General features: G+C 44.5%; 1 protein-coding gene across 4 annotated transcripts in view; it reads left to right on the top strand.

Annotated features, from left to right (window-relative positions):
• Positions 1–23,470, top strand: part of APBA2 (amyloid beta precursor protein binding family A member 2) — a 118,581-nt gene that overhangs the window by 68,705 nt on the left and 26,406 nt on the right. For 3 of the 4 annotated variants that reach the window (XM_079953240.1, XM_079953239.1, XM_079953241.1), the window contains 4 exons: positions 7,785–7,865; positions 9,348–9,384; positions 14,313–14,458; positions 19,372–19,407. In XM_079953240.1, coding sequence (XP_079809366.1) covers positions 7,785–7,865; positions 9,348–9,384; positions 14,313–14,458; positions 19,372–19,407 — 300 coding nt within the window. The remainder of the gene's footprint in view (positions 1–7,784; positions 7,866–9,347; positions 9,385–14,312; positions 14,459–19,371; positions 19,408–23,470) is intronic. The other variant, XM_079953242.1, reaches the window with a different exon arrangement.

The following is a 23,470-nucleotide window of genomic DNA, read 5'->3' as shown; positions in this document are numbered from 1 at the left end:
GGAACCTCATGGGGTTGGCCTCAGGGGAGCCAAAAGACCTCCCCCACCAATCTCCAGCCTCCTCTCAGCCCTATCTGCATGTCCAGCAGCCAAGGGTAATTAGGCCTGAAATCAAAGGGCTACAGGCACTCTGCCTGATACAGACATTTATTTACATTACTTGTTCCGAAGGCATTTCATTTCACCAAAGGGGGTTTAGACAACAATCCATCCATCCATCAAAATTGCAGGCCTACGTTTTACCTTTTTTGTGATCTGTCATTTTAATGTTTGTTTTCTATTGCTTGTAATTGATGTACACAACCCTTTTATTTTATGAGGGCAGGGTATAAATACCTTTATAAATAAACAAATGAATGCCATGTTTAAAATATCCTCTTGACAGTGCTGCAGTTGTCAGGATTTTGACTTGATTGATTGATTGATCGATTGCATGCATGCATGCATGTTTAACCTACCGTTTTCTCCAAGGAGCTCAAGGTGGCATATATGGTTCTCCCCCTCCTTGTTTAATCCCCACAACAAGCCTGTGAAGTAGGCTAGGCTAAGAGGCTGCAACTGGCCAAAGGTGGGCTTCATGGCCAAGTGGGGATTTGAACCCCGATCTCCAAGGTCCTAGTCTCACATGGCATTGACATTTGGCAAGCCAAGAGATGGCATTTACTGAATAGGCACCCTGATTATAGAATTCCCTCCCCTCTCAAAACCCTCTCAGTTTTGACTGACACCAGGTCTTTGAGCATTTGCTGGCATTTTTTTTTTATATATATAAGATATTTATTGAAATTTTCAAAAATAATACATTGTAAAACAAAAAGAAAAAAGACAACAAAGATACCAAAAATACAAAAAAACCTAAAAACACACACATAAAGTTTCCATTTACTTATTTTCTTTTAACTTATTTTCCAGACCTCCTCATACCTCCCTTTCTTATATTCCAATTCAGATCGTTTGTTCAACAAATCCTCACCATTAGATTTTTTTTTCTTATTTCAAAACCTTATTTTCCATATCTCTTAAGCATTACAGCTGGAAACCACTTAATTTCTGTCCAACATCATTAATTTTACAATATTTCTGCAAATAGTCTTTAAACTTCTTCCAATCTTCCTCCGCCGACTCCTCTCCCTGGTCGAGCATTTGCTGGCAATTGAAGGCTTCTTTATTCACCCAGGAATATAGTTGGAGTTTGGCCACCACACCACACACGGTTGTGCTCTCTTCTTTTTTTCAGTACCGGCACCTCTTTTTGTTGTTGTTAAAAAGTGTGGCACTTACTGTTAACAACTTCATGGTTGGTACCGGCACCTATTTTTCTAGAAAATAAACACCGGGTGTGCTGATTTTGTTCATGTTGTGCTCTTCTGTTGCGCTGTATTGACATTGCACCCTGTTTGGGAACTCGTAGTAGTGAAAAGCAGCTAACAAAATTTACAAATAAAACAAAATAAAATAAAACAGTCTTTTGGGAGCCTCAACTCTCCTCTTGGTTGCAGCCTTCTTTGTGTCTGCCTCTGGAGTCCGGCTCTGTATCTGCACGTGTCCTTTTTGGGATCAGGGGCTGCTGTGACCCTGCCTGGCACAAGTTCCTCTCTCAGCCTTTGATTCCCAGAGGGCGATGGGTCATTAAGGGGTGGGGATAGTAATGCTTTCTCCATTTCCTGTTTTGAACACTCAACAAATGGTAGGAGCAGGGTCCACGTGGAGCATGATATTTGCTTTCTGCTGCATTTGCCACTATAATATTTTTTAAATGGTTTCTCTCCACAAAGCACCAGTCATTCAAAAGCCATAATTTCCAGGCCACACTTTTAGAAATGTCTCTTGGTACCTAAGGGTTAGAGATGATAGCCCACTCAGTCATACTCAGAGTAGACCCTTTAAAATCAGTGGACTCAAGCTGTCAAACTCCACTGATTTGCTGCCCAAGTTGGAGACAGCAATGCTTCTGAATGCCAGTTTCTGGAAACCGCAGGAGCGGAGGGGGCTCTTCTCTTTGCAGATTTCCCTCAGGCATCTGCTTTATCTGTGAGCTGCTTTGAGTCCTTTTCAGGGAAAAAGGTGGAGTATAAATAAATATATAATATAATGATCTGTCATGGACTGGCTGGATGCAGAGGAGTGGTGGGAGGCCACCAGCTCCCCAAGGAAGAAGTCTCAGAGCCAGGGGAGTGGTGGTGGGATGACAGTGAGTGGTCAGAAGGAGAAGAAGGAGCAGACGGAGGAGGAGGTGTTGGAAGCAGAAGAGGCAACAGGGTTTAGTGAGCAGGAAGAGGCTGTGGCAGAGAGAAGTTCAGACTCTGAGGCTTAGCGGAGGCTGGAGGGGAGGGTGGCAAGAGGCAAAGTTGAGACAGGCTGCTGAAGAATCTAGAGAGTCTTCCCTTCCTGCTGTGACCAGCTCCCCTCCCTACTGGTCTCCTAGAACACAAAGAGAAATGAAAAGATTGGTTGTGACTGGGGTATGGAAAGCAAGCCTTATGGGGAAAGGTTGAGGGAGTTGGGTATGGTTCTAAAAAGCTTTAATATTCCAACATTCAGCTTCATTGAATTCCCATGACTTCTAGTGTTAGAATTCTACTGTTCCTATTGTTAGACATTTGGGAGACAGAAACCCTTTGCTGATCACCTAGCAGCCCTGATTTACAGTTCTTGTGTTAAAAACAATGATTAGATTTTTTTAAAAGAGTGTTGCTCAGTTTATTGAGAATGCTTTTAAAAAGTTCTAGGCCTGAGAAAGTGCTACATGGGCCTTTCCCTAATCTGGTGCCTTCCAGATGTTTTGGACTTCTGTCAGCTCCAACCAGCATGGCCAGGACTGAGGGGAGCTGTCGTCAAAATCACCTGGAGTGCACCAGGTTGGAGAAGGTTGATCTAGAAGGTCACTCATGTTCTAGTATGAGTGATAAATTATTATTGTAGTTTAATCACAGAATCCTGGAATCGTAGAGTTGGAAGGGACCCTGAGGGCCATCTAGTCCAACTCCTCTCTAATACAGGAATTTCAACTAAGCCATCCAACCTGTTATGTCTTCTGAGCATTGCAGTCTGTCTATTAGCGAGACCCAGGAGATGCACCCTGAGCAGGGGAACACTGCTTCTTCATAAGCTTTATAAACTAGACTAGCTCATTAGCTGAAACAGCTTGATGTGCAGCTGCCATCTGATGCATTGCTGGGCAGCTATGTGGGCTGCAGAATCTGTTCCTGTCTCCTACTTTGACAGCAAGCATTTTAGTTATATCTATGTGTTAATTTTTCTATAAATGCATTAACCTTTAAGTAGGAGGAAGAAAACAATCTAGGACAGTCTTCACCACCCTAGTGCCCTCCAGACAGTTTGGCACAAGGCTGATCTAAGACAACACAGTACAGCTGTCTGGTCCCCATTTACCAGACTCAGTTCTCATATTCTTCTTCTTCCTTAATTTACCTATTGAAAAGGCTTTGACAATGCCTTAAAATACCATATTTTTCGCCCCATAAGACGCACTTTTTCCCCTCCAAAAATGAAGGGGAAATCTGGGTGCGTCCTATGGGGCGAAAGCAGGCTTTCGCTGAAGCATAAAAATTTTTCCTTTATTTCCCCCCCAAAAAACTAGGTGCGTCCTATGGGACAGAGCGTCCTATGGGACGAAAAATATGGTAAATGTCTTAAAAAAATTATACTGTGAATTAGTGTCTGTTGTCAAGTGCCACAACTCAGTGGTAGAACATCTGCTTAAGGAAGAAGAGTCTGCTGGATTGGGCCAATGGCCCAACTTGTCCAGCATTGTGTTCTCACAGTGGCCAACCAGATGCCCAAGGGAGGCATGCAAGCAGCATCTGAGCACAAGAGTATTCATTCTCCTGTCCTGTGCTTTCCAACAGCTGCCATTCAGAGGCCTTCGCCCTCTGACATTGTCATAGTGGCCATCAGTAGTCTTCACCAGGAATTAGTCTAATCCTCTGTGGAAGTAGTCCAAGTTTGTGGCCATCCTTGCCTCCTTTGGGAGCAGATTCCCTCTCTTGACCAGGCACTGTGTGAAGAAGTACTTTCTTTTTGTCTGTCCCGAATCCTCCAGCTTCATTGGATGTCCATGTGTTATGAGAGGGAGAAATACTTTTCACTATCCATATCATGCACACTTTTTATAAACTTCTGTCATGTTGCCTCTTACTCTCCTTTTTTCTAAACTGAATGCTCCAAATTGCTGCCCCCTTTGCTCACAGGGGAGTTTCTTCATCCCTTGCTTTGATAATTTTGGTGGCCCTTTTCTGGACCTTTTACAACTCTACAATATCCTTTCTGAGGTGTGGTGACCAGAACCGCACACATTATTCCAGATACAGTTGCATCATCTACTTGTATAATGGCATTATGATATTGGTGGTTTTCTTTTCTATTCCTTTCCTCATGATCCCTACCTCTTAAGAACATTATGGATGGATGGAAGGAAGGAAGGAAGGAAGGAAGGAAGGGGATGAACATGCTGCACAGCCCCACACCACCCTCCTTTTGTGAAGAATGGGGGCAGGCAAAACACCAGCTTTCTCTCCCCACCACCCTCCAACTTGCAGAGGTCAAATGCCTCAAGTGGGGAACCCCCTCTACTTGTGAAGGGTCCTCACGCATTTAGAAACCCACACAATTGGGGTTCTAAATGAGGTGGAGAGCCTCCACCTGGAGTGGAGCAGCTCCCTCCCCAGCTTCAGATCTTTGCACTCCATGAGTTGGGGAGCAGAAATTAGTGCACTGCGTAGGCTTTGAATACAAGCAGAACACTTGGATGGGACTCCTGATTCACAGTACCAGGTGCCCTTGCATGGGGGGGGGGAGCCTCCCTTTTTCATCCCAGAATCCCATGCTGGATCCTCACAGTCACAGAGAGGGAAAGCAGAAGAGGAGGGTACTGTCTCACCACTCTTGCCTTTGCTTGCAATTAATTATCCACCCCCTTTTAGCAACGAGATAATCTATCACTATCTTTGAGACAAGTTCTCATCTGGAACATTAATTTTTGATTGGAACGAACGAGGGAACACACACACAAAATGCCCCGGGAAGTGAGAAGTGTATCCTGGTTTGCAAATAGAGCTGTTTATGGCTAGCTTGCATATGGGACTTTTACAATGTGACAGCATCAGCTGGTAACAGTGTTCCAACATCAGTGGTGACATTTCCACATGCAAAAGCAGGGGAGATAATTAGATCTATTCTTAAAAGTAGGTTGGGGTAAGGGAGTGTTGGCATTGAAATTCTGTGTGTTAAGCAGCCCTGGTTTGTAACAATTGCATTGCATCTTAGGCTCTGCATATGTTGACCAGCGATCATCTTGTGTTGGAGGAAGAGTGTTGTTCAGTGACAGAGAAATGGTATTGCATGCACTTGGTTCCAGGTTCCATCCTTAGCATCTCCTATGCATTGAAAAACCTTAGAGCAGCCTTTCTCAACCAGCTGTCCTCCAGATGTTTTGGATTGCAGCTCCTGTCAGCTTCAGCCAGAACACTCAATGGTCAGGGGTAATAGGAGTTGCCACTCAAAACATCTGGAGGGCACCAGATGGAAGAAGTATTCCCCAGAAAGTCACTGCCTGTCAGTTCAGACAATGCTGTGTGTCCATGATGAGTCCCTGGTGTGGGGGCTGGAACTCCAGTTGGTGCGTAAGGCACATAAATCAAGCAGAATATAAAATGTGTAGATGTAAACCTTCAGTTTTAGACCTGTTGTATGGCACATGATGTCATCCTCCGAAGTATGTCAATCATAGCAGCACAATATCTGGAGAATGAATATATTATATCAGGGTTTCTATTTTGGAGCAGTAAAGGGATATAGAATTGCCCTGTGTGTCCTGGAAATTTGTGTGTTATTGGCACAATAAACCTGTCACGTATGATTGTATAGTACTGGCAATGGAAAGAAATGTGTTCAATTGTTTCTATATGCCCAGAGCCACAGGGGCAGAGCCACAGCCCTCTCCAACCTGGTGCCTGAACTACAACTCCCATTAGCCCCAACCAGCATGGCCAGTGCTCAGGGATGATGGGAGCCACAATTCATTAGCGTCTGAAGGCTACCGGCTGCTCACCACCATGAAAACCCCCAAGTGCTGAATCATTACTGTAGGGAGAAACAAGCTCATTTACTGACCATGTCTGAGACATGCTGTCCAAATCGGGTGCTGTTCTAACCCATTTTGAATGTGGGCATGTCTGGGCTACGGATGCATTTCTTGTGCTGCCAAATGAATTGTGATCAGACCTGACAAGGTCTTTAAAGGGTAGAAGAAGCTGTGGTTCTGCCATTTCGCACCACAGGCCCAATATATGTCCTGTCACTCCTGTTTGAAAATTGTTTCCCACCCCCACAGCCATCCTGCTTTTCTGCCAAAGCTTTTCTGATTTAATCCTGGCAGCTCCCAAAATAATTTACATGTTATTTGGCAGTGTTGCAATCTTCTGTGTGCTGGTTCCCTTGTGTTAGTGTGTGTCCATATGTCAATGCATATCTTACTTTTAGTGTAATGGTGCAGTTGTGATTGGGTTTCTCACAACTGTCTTTTATAGGCCTTAACGGAATTCTGAAAACGGCCATCTGCTGTGGTGATTGAGTCCTATCCAACTCAGGATAGCTCTGTTCTGCTTCCTCAGCCGGAGGCAGCCGTGCTTCTGAATACCAGTTGCTGGAAGCCCCAGGAGGGGAGGGGGCTCTTCTGCTCATGTGCTGCTTGCTGGCTTCCCACAGGTTAACTGGGTGGCCACGGTGAGAACAGGAGGGTGGGCTAGATGCGCCATTGACCTGACCAGCAGGTTTTTCATATGTTTTTAGAGTGCTCCTCATGGAGAGAGTTATACAATCTCTTTCCCTGCCACCCCCGCCACCCCTTGGATGCAGAAGAAATCCACCTTTTCACATAGGTGTCTGCATTTTCCATGGCCTTGATATTCCACCATCCAGACAATAAACATGTGTGCCATTCTGGAACCTGGAATTGTTATAGGGGCCACAAAATACCCATTTGTAGGAAAGCAATATTTTGGTGTGGCAGCATCTATAATTTGGAACTCCCTGCCTATTGACACCAGGCCAGCACCTTCTCTGTACTCTTTCAGCGCCTGCTAAAAACATTTTAGTTTAGGCAAGCCTACCCAGACATGTAGACAGTGGCAGAGCTTCATGCTCCAGCACCGGGGGAAGAGAGCAGGCGGGGGCCTGGCTGACATGCGTCCCTGGGTGTGGCATGCCACCCGCAGGGGTGTGGCACATGTCCCAGAGAATGGTGTGCCGCCCACAGGGGCATGGCACGGTGCCCAGCGTGCGGTGGGGGCAGCCATGATGGCACCCCACCAGGATCGTGGTGCTGGGGGCAGTGCACTCCCCCCGCCCCCCCTCTTCCTCTGCCAGTGCGTGTAGAATATTGATAACATACCGGTACTTTAACCAGTTTTTCGTGTTTTTACTAATAATTTTATTGTCTTATTCTCTTTGTAAACCACCTTGAAGTTTTTTTTGTTTTTGTTTTTACAATCAAGTGATGCATAATTTTATTCCATAAATGAATAAATAAATAACTCGGGATTTAAACCCAGCAAAAACCAACCATCTATACTGGCTCTTGAGAGATATTTTATATCTTCTACAGTCTTTTAATATGCTCATAAACCGTCAATGGATAGATCAGCCCTTATTTCCACAGTAGCAGCAATGCAGATTATGGGTAGGAGGCAGTGATAGGACGATGCTGCATTGATCTCCTTCTCCCTGAGCTGTTGATCAGTTCGGTCTTTCTGCTTCTTTTACAGGTATGCAATGGGTTGGATCAGCCTCGGAAACAGCAGCGTTCTGACCTCAATGGACCGATCAACAATAATAATATGCCAGAGGCAAGTACTAGAGGCCAAGGTGCTCTATTTTCCTTGTCCTGCCTCCATCTTGTATTTCACGTCATGCTTCTCTTTCCAAAGCTGTGAAGCTTTGCGTTGCAGAAAGACATTCGGGATTTCAGAGCTAAACTGTTCTATTTATTTATGTCCAGAATTTATTATGTTCTATCTTTGCATTATTTTTATTTCGGATAGAACATTAAAACAAACTGATACAAAACAATCAAAACATTCCAAAGGTCATATCGGGGGGGTGGGGGTGGAGTTCCTTCCCAGTTAACCCAGAAATTCAATGGCTAAAAGATACTCTTTGTGGCAGCCCTGAAATCATGGGCCAAGAGAATGTGATTGTTTTAACTGTATCTGGAGTGTTTTTCATGGCATTGTTATCAATGTGCTGACTGACCTGAGCTCCTTTGGGAGGAGGAGTTAAGTGGAAATAGCAATAATAATGATAATAGTAATAATAAGAATAAGAATAACAACATGGTTACAGCAGGGATGACCCACCTGTGCCCCCCCCCCAGGTGCTGTTAGACTGGCCCCAGCCAGCATGATCAGTGGTGAAGGGTGATAAGAGACATCTGTGGGGCTGGAGGCCAGCCCTTTGTGGTTTGTTTAGGCTGACATTTAAGGTGAGACATTTAGGGTTAAACTCAGAGACTGTTTTCTCAGAGGTGTGTGGAGGTGTCAGTTGTACACACGAGTCTGTCCATAATACTTATTTGTGACAATATAAGCACTGCCTGCCCCCAGATGAGATTTGAGACTGTGCCAGGTTTTTGGGTTTTTTAAAAAACAGGAATGACACTTGGGTGTTCTTACGCTGATGAGACTTTTCAGAAGTGTGTTGTTCTGAGCTTCAAGCATGCCAGGGAAGTGATGACAGTTTTAAAGAAAATACATCCATAAAAACATGCATGTGGAGTTGAGCCATGTTCAATAACGCAGAGATTACTTTTTAAGAGGGGTGCTGCTGCTTTTAATCAAGAACACACAATTGTTATGTTGCCAAGCCCTTAACAACTTCTTAATTGTTCACCATGACCACGCCTAAGAAGCTTCTACTACTCCTTCCAGCTTCCATGCAGAGGAAACAAACCATAATCTCTGGCTTGGCATTTCATCTAAACTTTGGACTGCGGTGGGTTTCACTCCCAACAAACCACAGTCAGTAAGGGAAAAAAATGAATCTTGTTTATTTGGAGAGAGACTAACCATGACCCCCTGGTATGAATATAATGCTAAGCCAGAGATCATGGTATTCTCCCTGCCCAGGGGATGGGAATAGCAGAGCTATCACTTATTGTGATGTGTGAATCAGGCCAATGTCATGTAGTCGCCTAAAATTACGGTAATTATGATGAAAAATGAATGAAAAATGCTTCTGTTCTTCCTCCGCGTCCTGTGCATGCATTTTTCATAATAAACATCTTACTATTTCTATAGAGTTATAAGCTCTTTATTTCTATATCCACACAGACAAAGAAGGTGTCCTCCTTCCCAAGCTTTGTTGATGGTAAGTGCATCTTCGCGGGATTCCTAATGTTTATAACATTAAGACTGCAGGGGTGGGGTGGGGGATGGGGAATCCTGACTTATCGAGAGATGATTTATTACGTGCCATGAGATTTATCAGACTTGGGGGCAGCTGTGTCTCCTTCCTGAGACAACCCTGCATTTTACAGCAAGAGAAGGGGCGGGATTGAGAAACCTTTGCCACTTGAGGGCCACATTTCCAAAAGTGCAGCCTGCCAGGGGCCACATGCCAGTGGTCAGAGGGGCCGGAGTCAAAAGTGGGCAGAGCAACAGATGTGACTTTTGTGTGGCTGGAACATGGCCTCTTATCGTTAAAAGCTGGGAGATTTCTGTGCTTACATAGAAGGGAAGTGAGTCGCTTTATTGTTTAATCCAGGGTTGGAGAGCCTGTTGATTCCAGCTCCTATCAGCCCCAGCCCCCTTGGCCAGTGAACAGCCATGATGGGAGTTAGTAGTCCCACAAACTGGAGGTCCAGCCCAGCTTTCTCCAACCTGTCAGTCCTGTTATCAAGCCCCAAATATATGCTTGCTTTTCCCACCCCAGTTTAGAGGCTTGAAATGAACTAGATGGTCAACATATGGTCCCTATATGGCTTAGACCAGTAGTTCCCAACCTTTTTTTGGCCATGCCCCACCTAAGCATCTCTAAAATCCTGATGCCTATCCCACCCCTGTGACATAGAATTCTTATTATTCAAAGTGAACTCCTATTCACATAGAGGAAGCCTAAATTTCACTATTAATAACTCATTCACAATTTGCCCCCCTTAAAAATCGAATTGCCCCCCTGTGGGGCATGTGTCCTACGTTGGGAACCACGGGCTTAGACTGAATACTGTTAAGAAACTGTGCTTATGTCCTTTAGAGATGGCATTTCTTTTTTTGCTTCCAGCCATTTGGAGAGTGCACCAGATTATGAGAGCCCTGTTAATAGAAATCAGTGCAATTTCTATTTTACAGGCTAAATAAACTGGCATTTGGAAGTCTCCCACAGCAAGGCATATTATGCAGACTTATTTGTATGGTTCTAGCACCCCTCTGACTTTGGGACATTTAATTAGTATACTAATAATTGGTGCTGATGGCTGACCTAATGAAATTAAACTTCTTTGTATGATTGATCTTCACTGAGAATCTGGTTGACAGCAGAGGGTGCAAGGTCCACTTAGCTGTGCCTCATTTGTCCTTTTCTGAGGATGACATTATGGATGCTTCTTGTCTTCCATTAAATCTGACTGAGAGAGAAACCAGCTCTTGTTGACGGGTTGTGCATGCAAAAGCAGGCAGAGCTGGCACAGAGTAGAGAGTGCCCTACATTGACCTCCTACACGTGTCTACTCAGGAGTCAGCCCTGTTAAGTCCAGTGTGACTCACTGCCAATTAGGTGTGTGTTGAATTTCAGCCGTGTTTGTGTGTGTGTTTGTGTGTTTCACCCCCCCCCCAACTAACAGGTTTTATTTATGACAAAAGTGATATAAGCTTTTTATCAGAGACTGAATTGTCCCTGGAATATTTTCTCCTAATGTGGCTAAGTCCATAAAAGCAAGGCTATGTCTGGTGCTTCAATGCACAAGAGAGCAATCCGATGCATGTCTACTCAGATGTAAGCACAGCTGAATTCATTTGGACTTACTAGCAGTAAGTGTGCAAAACGTAGCAGCTATATTTGAATAAAAAACATAGATACATTCCTCTGATCCTGTTGGGTTCTTTTATACTTTGTCATGTATAACCTGTATGTATTAACTAGGATTGTAGGCCTTGGCTTAATTCAAGCAAATGAGCCCTCTTGAAAGATCAACCCCAAATCCTCCCAGCCCCCATTTTTGCTCCAGGGAGAGAGTAGCTGCTTTGCATGCAGAAGGTCCTGAGTGACGTCACCTGCAACAACTATTAGAGGGACAAATCTTTGTCTGAGTCCCCAGAGAGCTGCCACCAGTCAAAATAGAGTAGGCCAGCCAACATGAAGCCTTCCAGATATTATGCAACTGCAGCTCCCATCATCCTGGGGCTGGATGGGAATTGGAGTTCAACAGCATCAGAGGGGCACCACGTTGTCTACCCATGGAGTAGACAGCGCAGGGCTAGATGGAGAGATAATCTGACATGGTTCAAGGCATCTTCCTTCATTGCTTTATTGCCATAGAACTTCGTAAAAGGATTGTTGTAGCCCAGAGCATCTGGCAGGCACCAGGCTGTTGAGGGTTGTGTCAGCCATGCCTCTACTGTCCCAGCAGTCTCCTGTCCAGATAACCTCCCCTCCCCTGCCCACATTCATTACATGGAGAGACAATGCTCTGCTTCTAGTCTTGGGTCAATTATTGCACTCATTTTGGCTATGAAAGAGGAGAAACTCAGTCTTATTGGTCATTCTCTCTGCCCTTTGAGGCTCCAGCTGGAAGTATGTCTCTTGATTCGCCACATCCCCCTTGACTGCTGATTTTTCAGTCTTTTCAGCCCTTCAGTTTTCAGTCTCTTCCTCCATTTCTCTGAACAGCTTCCAGCTCCAGCTGCAGTGAGCATGTTCAGAGCTTCTGTTTCTGTCACCACATTGCTAAAGGGAGGGAAAGTTCCTTCCCTGACACTTGCAACCAGCAAAACTTGGCTAAGGTCTGGAAACAGCAGAGATTGCAGGAGACACAGGTGCCTGCAAATCTCAGCACACAAAATAAAAGGTGGCTTGAGATCTCCCAATCTCACCGCTGCACACCCTCCCTTTGAAGAGGATCTGAGCGACGTTTTGTTAATAAGTTAGTCTGGTCAGGAGCCAGAAATGTCATTGTAGCATAAACAAGCAAATATATCATTAAAATGATATGGCAAAAATAAAAAAGCTAAATACAGCGAGTGGACTTCAGTGAAGCACCATGATGAATCTTCCATCTGTGCAAGCATTTCAGCTTGTCAGATAGACTGGCCCCCTGTCCTCCCCACATCTGCTCTTCTGTGGGGAGGGTTCTCCTGACCCTCCCCCAAGCCAGTGTTAAGGAAATGGGGGCACGGGGGAGGAGAGGGAGAAGCCCCATTGTGCACAGAGAAGTTCATTTGCAGAGATTCTGCCGATGGGATTTGTTAGGTGAATGACTAATGCAGTGGATTTACTCTGAGTAAACATAGCTGGATACAACTCTCTGTTTTTAAAGAATGTAATAATATAAATTTGCATTTTAATAAAACTTTAGAAAATAAATAAGTGCAAGGCGTCAATCATTCCATTTGTAGCCATTTGGCCAAACATATGCATGGTGGGGACCTATTTGCAGAGAGCTGGGGAAAGTGCAGAAAAGAGCAACTGAAAGCAGCAAGGAATTAGAGCCTCTTCTCTGTGAGCAAAGGGCCCTGCACAGAGTCCCAGCTAACCTCTGCTCTGGAAAGCTAGGACCCTGGGATAATTATTTTACTGCATTTTAAAGTTGTTGTTTTTATTTTAATGAAATCAACAGCAGCATTTTATTATAGTGTTGGTTAGGGAACCTTGGGCACTTTGATAGTCTGGCATATCTGGTAATGCAGGGTGCAACATTTTAAACAAATGGTGAAATCTTAGAGCTGGTTGGTACAAGGAAGCACCTCCAAAGCTACCTCTTCTAACTGCTCCCAGATCCAGGGGTTCATCTCCACCAATATATTTCCCCTTCTTGTTTCTGAGATTACAAATATTTTGTGCTGGTCCTGCCCTCAGAGCAAAGCAGGTTGGCTGGCTCAGCACCAAGGAGAGCTCATTGTGGGCAACATGGGGTGCATTTAAGTGTGAGGGTTATTGTGTTAGTTACAGATAGGTAGCCGTGTTGGTCTGCCATAGTCAAAACAAAATAAAAAAATTCCTTCCAGTAGCACCTTAAAGACCAACTAAGTTAGTTCTTGGTATACCAAGAAGGAATTTTTTTATTTTGTTTTGGTTATTGTGTTAGTTTTCCTCGTTATAAGGCCTTGTTCTCTGCTGCAAAGACTTGTCCTCCTGTGCTCAGGTCCTGCTTACAAGTTTCCTGCAGGCATCTAGTTAGCCACTATGAGAACAGGATGCTGGACTGGACGAGCCATTGGCCCAGTCTTATGTCCCAGAGGGCATGCATTTCACTGCCATTACTTATGAATCACCCCTAGCTTGCCAAGGTTTCTCTACAACCCTTTATTTGCTTTGTATCTGCTTGACTGTCAGGACTGCCCCCAAAGGACCATGGGAAATGGAATTTGGTGACATTCGCTAATCTGAGGACTTTTTGGTAGTTTTTCAAGGGACAGTTTCCTCCCAGATGGCATGTGGGATGAGGTTTGGCACTGGTGGAACAGAGACTTCAGTCATATTATCACCACCACCCTGCACCCTCTCAAGAACTATGCTTTTGGTGTGTGTGTTGGGGGAAGTGTGGTGGCCCCTGTTCCCTCCCCTCCTCCAAATGCCCCAGAATACTGCAAAGGGGCCATTCTGGGGGGAAATAGAAGAACATAAGAAGAGCCTGCTTGAGAACATCTCCTGCTTTTAAGTATCCCCCATTTCTTCCTCCCCCACCCCCCTCCAGTTCAGACACTTAGCTTTTAGCTCAGCCTTAGATTGGGGAGGATGGTGAGAGTTTTCTCTTCCTGACTCACAGCCCTTTCTTTGGGGAGGTGAAATTGCCATTAAAATGGTTTGAAGTTGGTGTTGTTATATCTGCTTTACTTTTAATTTTAACACTGCTTTTTGCTTCCTCGTTCCCTGACCCACAAGTGCATGGACCGAATGCTCTTGTTTAAATATTTGTTGCTGCTGTTGCGCTGTGCTCTTTGCAATTAGCTAGGCATCTACAGCAAAAGGATAGTCTATTGAGGGCAGTGTGTGGAAGTACGGAGTGCTCTTCCTTGCTCCGTTTTGCCTCTCTGCTGCTCTGTCTTAGGAGAGAAATAATTGCCTGCCTTCTGGCTTTTTAGTTCCAGGACCTTGCGAACCCGAAGACCTCATTGATGGCATCATCTTTGCAGCCAATTACTTGGGCTCCACGCAGCTGCTCTCGGAGCGCAACCCCTCCAAAAACATCCGAATGATGCAAGCCCAGGAGGCGGTGAGCCGCGTCAAGGTAGATGTTTTTGATCCATGGAAGAGGATTTGGGATCCCCTGATGATTGAACTCAGAAGAGTCGGAAACATCTGCCCCTCGGCATCCACAGCAGAGAATTCCCGCATGGCTGTGGCAAAACCCTCTTGGCTCCCACCATTGCGTTAATTTCTCTCTCCCTGCTACCCAAACTGTGTGTGCAGCCACAGAGCAGCAGAATATAAATAATGCACAGGTTCTTTCAAAGTTCCCCCAAATCAGAGTAACAGCCAGTTGTGGCTTTCCAGGCTTGTGTCGCAAAAAGCTCAGATAAATGCTTTCATATCCCTGTATGTTGTGGATATCTTAGTGTTGCTTCATCATTACATTTGGTGGGTGGAATGGAAGGGAGTATCTATATTTTTATTTTATTTTTTATTTATATTTTATTCCAGTGGGTTACAGTAAAGTAAATAAGAGAAGAAGAAAGAAGGGAAAAAAGAAAGAGGAAAAAGAAAAAGGATGCATAAACATTTTAAAAGGCAGGGGAAAACAACAGTAACAAAATAATAATAACATATAATAACAATAACAATAATTTACAGAACAATGTAGTATATAGGTTAATGAATAAACTTATTGTTTCTCCCAGGTATATGTTGGTACATGGGTCACTATGGTTTTGATAAATACATTCTAAATATCATTAAATATGTCCATGCATATGTCCAAGCAATCCATTCATGGGTTGCAAGAGTTGTCATGTCACATTGATTGAAAGGGGCCATATTTCCCCCCTGCAATGTATTACTATCAATCTTTTTGCAGGTCTAAGGACAGAGAGTGTCTATATAATGAAAAGTTGAAAATAAATGCAGAGGAGAATCACAGATAACCACATGTAAAATCACATCTAATGATATCTTGGCCAATCCATTATTAATTTATTTCATAAGATTTGTACATCGTTTGATTGGTATATAAAAACCCCTCAAAGTGGGTTACCAAAGTTTTAAACAATAACATTATCAATAAGAAGAATTAACCATTTAAAGCTTTTACAGAATTTAAATCAACAATAAACTGAAAACAGATTAAAATTTGCATCAGCTTTCTGAATACTTGGGTAGACTTGACTAAACAAAAATGGTTTTAGTAGGTTTCAAAAAGAGCAGCGTGAGGGCGCCTGCCTGATATCAATAGGCAGGGAGTTCCAAAGTGCAGGTGTTTCAAGCTCTTACAAATGTGGAACTGGCATCATGTGACACCTGTAACATTAGAAATTATGTTAACATAAGCAAATACAAAAGGCCCGCAATGGAAATTGAGTGGAAAGAGGTGCGTAGAAATAAAATTAATAAGGCGCCAAGCTGAGGGGGCACAACATCAATAAGAATAAGAATAATGTTCAGCCTAAGCTTACTGCATATTGGCAATAACAGAGTTGGTTAGCTAAATTATCCATTAGGTAAAAACACTAATGGGGGGGGGTGGAAAGCTAGGGAGGGAGGCACATCTGTGAAACTGCCTTACCTGCTGCTCCTAGAAGTTAGTCTGAAACACTCTTGAATCTAAGCACTGCCTCTCTCCCCTGGTAGACATGAGGTCTAGGATCCTTGCTCTTTAAGAGGCATGGATGGAACAAAAACTTGTATTATTTATCTTTTATTTTATTGCATTTATATCCCATCTTTTCATCCAAGGAACTCCAAGTGGCATACATGGTTCTCCCCCTCCTCATTTAATCCCCACAACAACCCTGTGAGGCAGGAAATGCAGAAGGGGAAGCAGCCCTCTCACCAAAAGGGTTCCCCAGCCCTGGTGCAGCTCCACTCCTTCATCTGCCCAGTTCCTGCTGCTTATGCGGGTTCTCTCATTCATTCATTCATTCATTCATTCATTCATTCATTCACCTTTTCTCCCAAGGAGCTCAAGGTGGTGCACAAGGAACTGTCTGTTGTTGCTTGGCTAGTAAGAAAGCTTCTAAATAGCCCACAATAGCTATATGTGCAAATATCTTAACTTCTATTGGGCTGGTAACCTTGGAGGTGCTTAAACAGAGGTTGGATGGCTATCTGTCGGGGAAACTTTAGTGCTGATTCCTGCATTGAAGAACATTGGACTAGATGACTTTGGGGGTCCCTTCCAGCTCTACAGTTCTATGCAATACAAGTCATGAAGATACTTGCAGACATTTGACATTTTTGTGGTCAAGGCACCTTGCACAGCCCAGTGTCACTAAATCTCAGCATTAAATACAGGTTAAAAGTGTCACTGCTCATTCTCGTTAGAGAAATAGCATTTCCCCCTTTTAATTCCTTTCCCCATTCTGGCTCCTAATGAGTGGTTTGGCTTTCAAGGGAAAAAAAAAAGAGAAACTGGCAACCACAAACAAAACTTGATTTGTATTGTGCCAAAGTGCAGCACTGTTTATCAGTTCCAATGCTGTCTGGTTTTCTTTGGTAGGCAGTCTCTCAAAGACGGTTGGCTGCTACTATTTTAATAGCGGCTCAATGCTGCATGCAACTCTTCATAAGAAGGGGGCAGCAAAACTATCTTGTTCTTTCTTTTTAATTTATTAAATAGAATAGAAATTTCTGCCCCAGTTTAGTCCTCTTTTCTTGCAATGAGATGTTACTGCATTTGCTGGGTAGCCTATCTCATTTCAAGGGCTCATTTCAATAATCAATTCTTTATTGTGAAAGATAACACTTACAGTCACTTCTGCAGCTCTGGAGACATATCCACACCAATCTAGCACCTTGGCAGCTATTCCCAGGTCCACACTCTATGGCGCAGTTGCAGCAACCCGGGACCACTCTCCCTCCACCAGTTTATGCACCTTCCTCTGACAGACAGCACACTCACAACCGGAAGCTGCGCCTGCATGGAAACGTCCTCTGCTCATTCTGGGAGACAGGGGTGCAGAAGGGCGTGGGGAGCACCTGGCTCTTCACTTGCCTGACCAACTCTTCCTCCTCCTCCTCTTCTGGCTCATTCTGTGCTCCACCCTCCAGCTCTGAAGCTTCCCCTGCTTTTAACTCTTGCCTTCTGGCCAGAACAGTACCCCACAATTCACTGCCCCCCCTCCAAGTCAGGCTTCAGCCCCCCTTCCTTGACTTCTGATTAAGAGCCTCCTGGAAGGATCTGGCTGACCACCATGTGGATGCTGGACTAAAGGGACCTTTGGTCTGATTTTGTTGTGTTGTTACAAATGTGTACCTGGACTCACATGTGCACAGCCAGCAGTCCTATGAGGTTTCGGATCTTTTGCTGGAATTACCGGTATGATGTTCACTTGTTATGGACATGTTTTGACCTTTAACCTTATGCCCCCAAAGAAGCTCTCACACAAAGAAATAAAGAAAACTTGGTTTATTATATAAAATAGGAGTGACAGACTATATAAAAATGCTGCTTTAGACAGCAAAGTTACAGCCTGCTCTGAGTAGGACTAGCCTTGGATATAACCTTATGGTTTACAAGGAGCTATGAGCCTACAACAGCCTTCCCCAATGAGGTACTCTTCAGAAGTTGTGGAACTCTTGGCTTCCACCATCCCTGAACACTGACCAATCTGACTGGGGGTGATGGGAGTTGGTGTCCAAGCATCTGGAGGGCACCAGGTTGAGTTATGATGCCAATGCCAGTTTAAGCTGCCCAAGAAGCATCTGAATTTGTTTTGATATTCTATCTTAATGGAGAATTTATTTTGATATGTATCCCTGCCCCCACCCCACTTTGTTGGCTGCACTGAGGGCCACAGAACTTATCCGAGTCTTGGGTGGTTTTTTTAAGGTTAATTTCCTTTGCAAAAGTGGAAGAAAGAGGCATAACTCACTGATAGAGCACTGATTTTGCATGGAAAAGTTCCCAGGTTCAATCTTTAGTTAAAATGATCCTACAGCAGGTAATGGGGAAGAGATCTGTTGCTAGCCCAAGTAGACACTGCTGGACTAGGCGGAATGTGTGGTCTGTGTCAGCTATCTTCTTATGTCTCTGGAGGAGGGGCTGTAGTTATGTGGTGAATCCCGTGCTCTGCATGCAGAAGGTCCCAGGCACAATTCTTGGCATTTCCAGTGTATCTGGGTTGGATAAGGCTCTTCTTGTCTGAGATTTGGAAACCCTTTGCCAGTTGGGCTGGATAGAGCAGTGGTGGGACTCCAGTATATGGCAGCTTTCATACATTTGCTTGTATGGCCAATCTGGAGAAAGTTTGAATCTTCTGACATTTGCACAATTTGTTTTTTATAGGATGGAGGGATCTTGTACATTTCCCCCACTTGCTAAAGTCAGAGAAAGAGAGCCCAAAAGGGGAAGGTTTGCAGGAAACTAAGTTTGTATGGACAGACTGAGAAGGAACTGGGGTTCAGTTTTGCTAAGTGACAAGTTGAGAGGCAACTTGACAAGCGTTTGATAGTATTGGGACTAGCAACGTGATTCTTGACATAAAAGTGGGTGTGGTTTTGACAGGCATGTGGAAGCTGTTCCTGCTTTCGCTCACTAGTCCTAAGCTACATTCACCTCTGACCTGATGACATCATTGGGTTATGTGGGCTGGGCTACAGCAATATCAGAATGATCCAGCTTGGAGGATTAACTCCATGTCCTAGGATGCAAAAGCTTGGCTTCTGCATTTGGATATTAGATGGCATGGGATTTGGGGGTTCACTGGAACAGATTGGGGTTGCAACTGCATGTGTAGTATGGAAATATAATCTGCAGCTAAGATCAACAAAATTATGCAGCAGTTTCTGTAACCGATGGATGATACTGACACACATGTACACACATATAAAGACCAGCAATAGCCTTCCTTCCTTTATTTCTGTAGATAATAGGTTTGAGAATCTTTTGATGAAAGATTTCCCTGACTTCACATAATATCTCTTTCTCTCGTTTTCTTTTTGTGCATTTGTCTGTTTCCCTTTTTATTTTTAAATGCTTCTCCCCAGAGGATGCAAAAGGCAGCTAAAATCAAGAAAAAAGCGGTGTGTAGACTGTTTTTCTTGAATGCTATTGTCTGTTTTACATTTGGTTATTTTTGTTGTTTATGTTTTCTGTGGTCTTTGTGCATCCTGGAGTGTTGTGTCTCTCATTGTGGATCTCCGTCAAGCTGTAGCTTTCTGTTTTTGCTCATTTTAAAATGCAGTTGACCAGATGGAGTGGGAAAGATTAGTTGGCTTCATCAGAAACCTTCCCATTTTCACAGGGTTGGTTGGTTTCATTAGAGAGTTTCCCACTTTCCTGCTAAATAACTCCTCTTTTCCTCTGTGGCTATCCATCCCAGTGAAATGGTTTTTTTGTGGGGGGTGATTTTGTTGTTGTTCTTGTTGTTTTGCTAAGCCATTTTCCTCTTGCAGGAGTTTATTTCCATCTGACATACTTTATTGCTTTTTGGAGGAGAAGCAGCCAAGATTGGTGTTGCAACCCAATATTCATTACTATTTACGATTTATTAGAGCTTTTTTTGATACCACTTAATCATTTCTAACCAGTAAACATACACATTTCAAAAAACATACATAATAAAAAACACAGAGAACTTCCTTAAAACATCTGTGGGGATAGAAAAGTCTTTGTCAAGCACCTGAAGTTCAGCAGGGAGAGGACTTGGTTAGTCTCACCTGGGAGGGAGTTTTGTAGACTTGAGCCCACATTACTGCATGCACACCTTATGGTGGATATGGGCTATACATGGGGAACCAATATATACAACTTCACACCATGCATTTGAAGCACATTCAGTGCACATATATAGCACATCACTTTTCCCAAAGAATACTGGGAACGGTAGTTTTCCTCTCTCAAAGCTACAACTAATTGCCAGTTTGTTTTTGGGCCCTGTTTAGGGTGTTGGAAGCCATAAATGACTCAAGCCCCAAATATCTGAAAGACTGCCTACAGCACCTTACAGAACTTCCTGCTGAGAAGTTCCTCCACCCTCAGAGGCTCATGGGGTGGCGGCCTGGGAAGAGGGCCTTCTCTGTGGCAACTCTGTGGTCCTGCCTTCCCACAGAGGTGTGTCTGGCTCCTTGATTTTACAGCTTCTGGTGAATGCTGAAAACGAGCCTCTTTGCCCTGACTTTTGACATTTGAAGTAGATATTTTTAGGACCCACTTTATTTTTGTGACATTGAACAGTTTTTAATATTGTGTTTTAACGTTGTAATCCACCCTGGGACCTTCGAGTGGGTGGTGGGTGGTAATAATAATTCCTGACACCCTTAACAAACTACAGTTTCCAGGATTCTCACATGAAGACTTGTGGGAACTGTAGTTTACCCCACAGATCTGCAGTTCCCAGCACCCTTAACATACTGCAGTGCCCAGGATACTTTGGGGAAGACCATGCACTTTAAATGTGCACTGGATGTGCTCTTACATGGTGTGGATCTGCCTTAACAGAGACTCACCCGAAGATACCAGTGATGAATTCATAAGCTCTGACTACACTGCCGTGGTCCAAACTTTTTCTGTCGTAATGTAGATTTGGTGGTGGCAGTCAAATAACTTATTCCTCAATAATCTCACCACAGCCCCTTAGGCTGCGTACACATGATACACTCGAAGCACATTCTGAGTGGTGGAACCACAGTTCCCAGCAATTTTCTTTGAGGGAAAGAATGCACTCTAAAGGCATCGTGTGTACATAGCACAAAATGGGGGCCCACCTCAAACTTTTTGTTGCCCCGAGGTGTGTGCTGGACGACAGGAGAAATCAATATTGCAACATTGCTGAAAGTGTGGGTACGCAACTCTTAGATCAAAAGCTGGTTGTGTTGGTTGACCGTTGAAAACACTGTTCCTCTTAAGCTGCCTATGCAGCACTGCCAGCCTTGACTGAGGTGAGGTCTGACTTCCTTGAGCTCAGAGGGAATGGTCAGAGCACCTGCTTTGCCTTGCAGAAGGTTCTTGGTCCATGTCCAGATGGAGACCCTGTCAATCCAGTTCTGAGAAAGACAGACACAGCAGAGGGCAGCTTCACCTCTGTCTGAACACAGCAGTCCTTCACGAGTTAAACAACCCTGTTATATAAACAACTCTTTGGGTTGTGTGAATTGACTTTTTTGTCTTCCCTTTGTGCAAGTGAGCAAACAGAATAGGTCTTCCATTGAGTGTAAAAGGTAAAGGTACCCCTGCCCGTACGGGCCAGTCTTGACAGACTCTGGGGTTGTGCGCCCATCTCACTTAAGAGGCCAGGGGCCAGCGCTGTCCGGAGACACTTCCGGGTCACGTGGCCAGCGTGACATCGCTGCTCTGGCAAGCCAGAGCCGCACACGGAAACGCCGTTTACCTTCCCGCTGGTAAGCGGTCCCTATTTATCTACTTGCACCCGGAGGTGCTTTCGAACTGCTAGGTTGGCAGGCGCTGGGACCGAGCAGCGGGAGTGCACCCCGCCGCAGGGATTCGAACCGCCGACCTTTCGATCAGCAAGTCCTAGGCGAACCCACAGCACCGCAGGGATTCGAACCGCCGACCTTTCGATTGGCAAGTCCTAGGCGAACCCACAGCGCCACTTAACCCACAGCGCCACCTGCGTCCCATTCCATTGAGTGTAGTTTTCTGTTATTATGCAAAATAAATACTTTGGCTAGATAGTCTTCTTCACCTATAACTGGAGAGGGGAGGGAGAGAGATAGAGAAAAGCATCATTTGGGGGTAATGGGGGTGAGGGAGTTACTGGGGCTGTAGGATTCTTGATCATCACATATTTCCCAGAATACCCTGTGCATGTGGGGAGGCAAAATGGTAGTTGCCAGTGGGGACTGCCATTTGTGGAATGCTACTGCCTCTCCACTCACCAAATATAGGTCATTCAGGAAAATTGAAAATAGTTGTTAGCAGCCTGACAGGGCCCTGCAGTACTCCAATAAGCCTTCCCCACCTTTCCATTTATTTTATTTTATTGCTGAGAGGCCTCCAGTCAGGGCCGGCCTGTCCAGGAGGCAGACTGAGGCAGTTGCCTCAGGCAGCAAAATCTGTGGGGTGCCTCTGCAGGGATGTCTCCCCTGCCACTAGAGAAGCGAGGAGAAGAGACTGCTGCAGCTTCTATGTTCAGGCAAGACTGTGCGAGAGCCCTGTGAGATTGCACAGAGGTCTCTGGGACTCATGGGAGTCCTCACCAGAATCTGGCAAACGCAGCTGCCTGACTGCAATATGCAAGGCTTTGGCAGGGGCAGCAAGGGGGTGGGGGGGCCGCACAGCACTTGCTCAGGGTGGCACCTTCCCATTTTGCCTCCAGCATTTCATCACAAATGAGGGATGTTGTGTCCAGCTCTGGCACAAACTCATTGTAAGCTGACATTAATTCTTTAATTTTGAGCTGGGATATATCAGCATGCTAGAAGAGAATGGTTACGGTTCTTTGAGAAAAGAAATCAAATGATTGAAGTGAGCTCAAAGCAGCTGTCCACAAGGAAGGCATCTCTGCTGCATCTCTGCTGCGACTTCACTCACTTCCAATGAAGAGGCAGAGGAGGATTTTCCACACTCACACGAGTTCTCCTGTTGTATCTCTGTATGAGCCCCTGAGCTGGGCTTACTTCACTTTATAAAGTGACTTACACACTTTATAAAAGGAAAGCTTTTATGGTCTTATTGTAATGTAACACCTTCAGTTTTATTGTTTAATTTTTTTAAATTGTGTGCTCAACTTGCACAAGGCACTTTTTTAAAGGGGCTCTGCACCTGTGATCTAAGACTAGGCATGGACAGAAGATAGGTTCACTGATAGATCTCTGGGCTATTAGCAGTAGAGCCACCAATAGTCCCAGTTGTTTTTTTTACAAAAATAAATAAAAGCAACCCACACCCCCAAATTAGGTTGCTAAACTTGGGGTGAGGTAGGAAAACCAGGAATGGGACCTTGGGGTAGAGGGCAGACTAAATTAAATTTTGTGTGAAAGGACTGCGAGGTCAAGCTCTAGTACCAAAAGCAAATTCTCATGCTCAGAGGCTCCCTGATCCTTGACTGTTGTCATCTATCTGGTTCTTTTCCATCTGGCCCTGGTTGGTGAACTTTGGGGTTCTACTAAAAGAAGAAGAAACCCA

This window comes from Podarcis cretensis (genome assembly GCF_951804945.1).
Source record: "Podarcis cretensis genome assembly, chromosome: 14".
Taxonomy (NCBI): Eukaryota; Metazoa; Chordata; class Lepidosauria; order Squamata; family Lacertidae; genus Podarcis; species Podarcis cretensis.
This window is presented reverse-complemented; position numbering and strand designations above follow the sequence as displayed.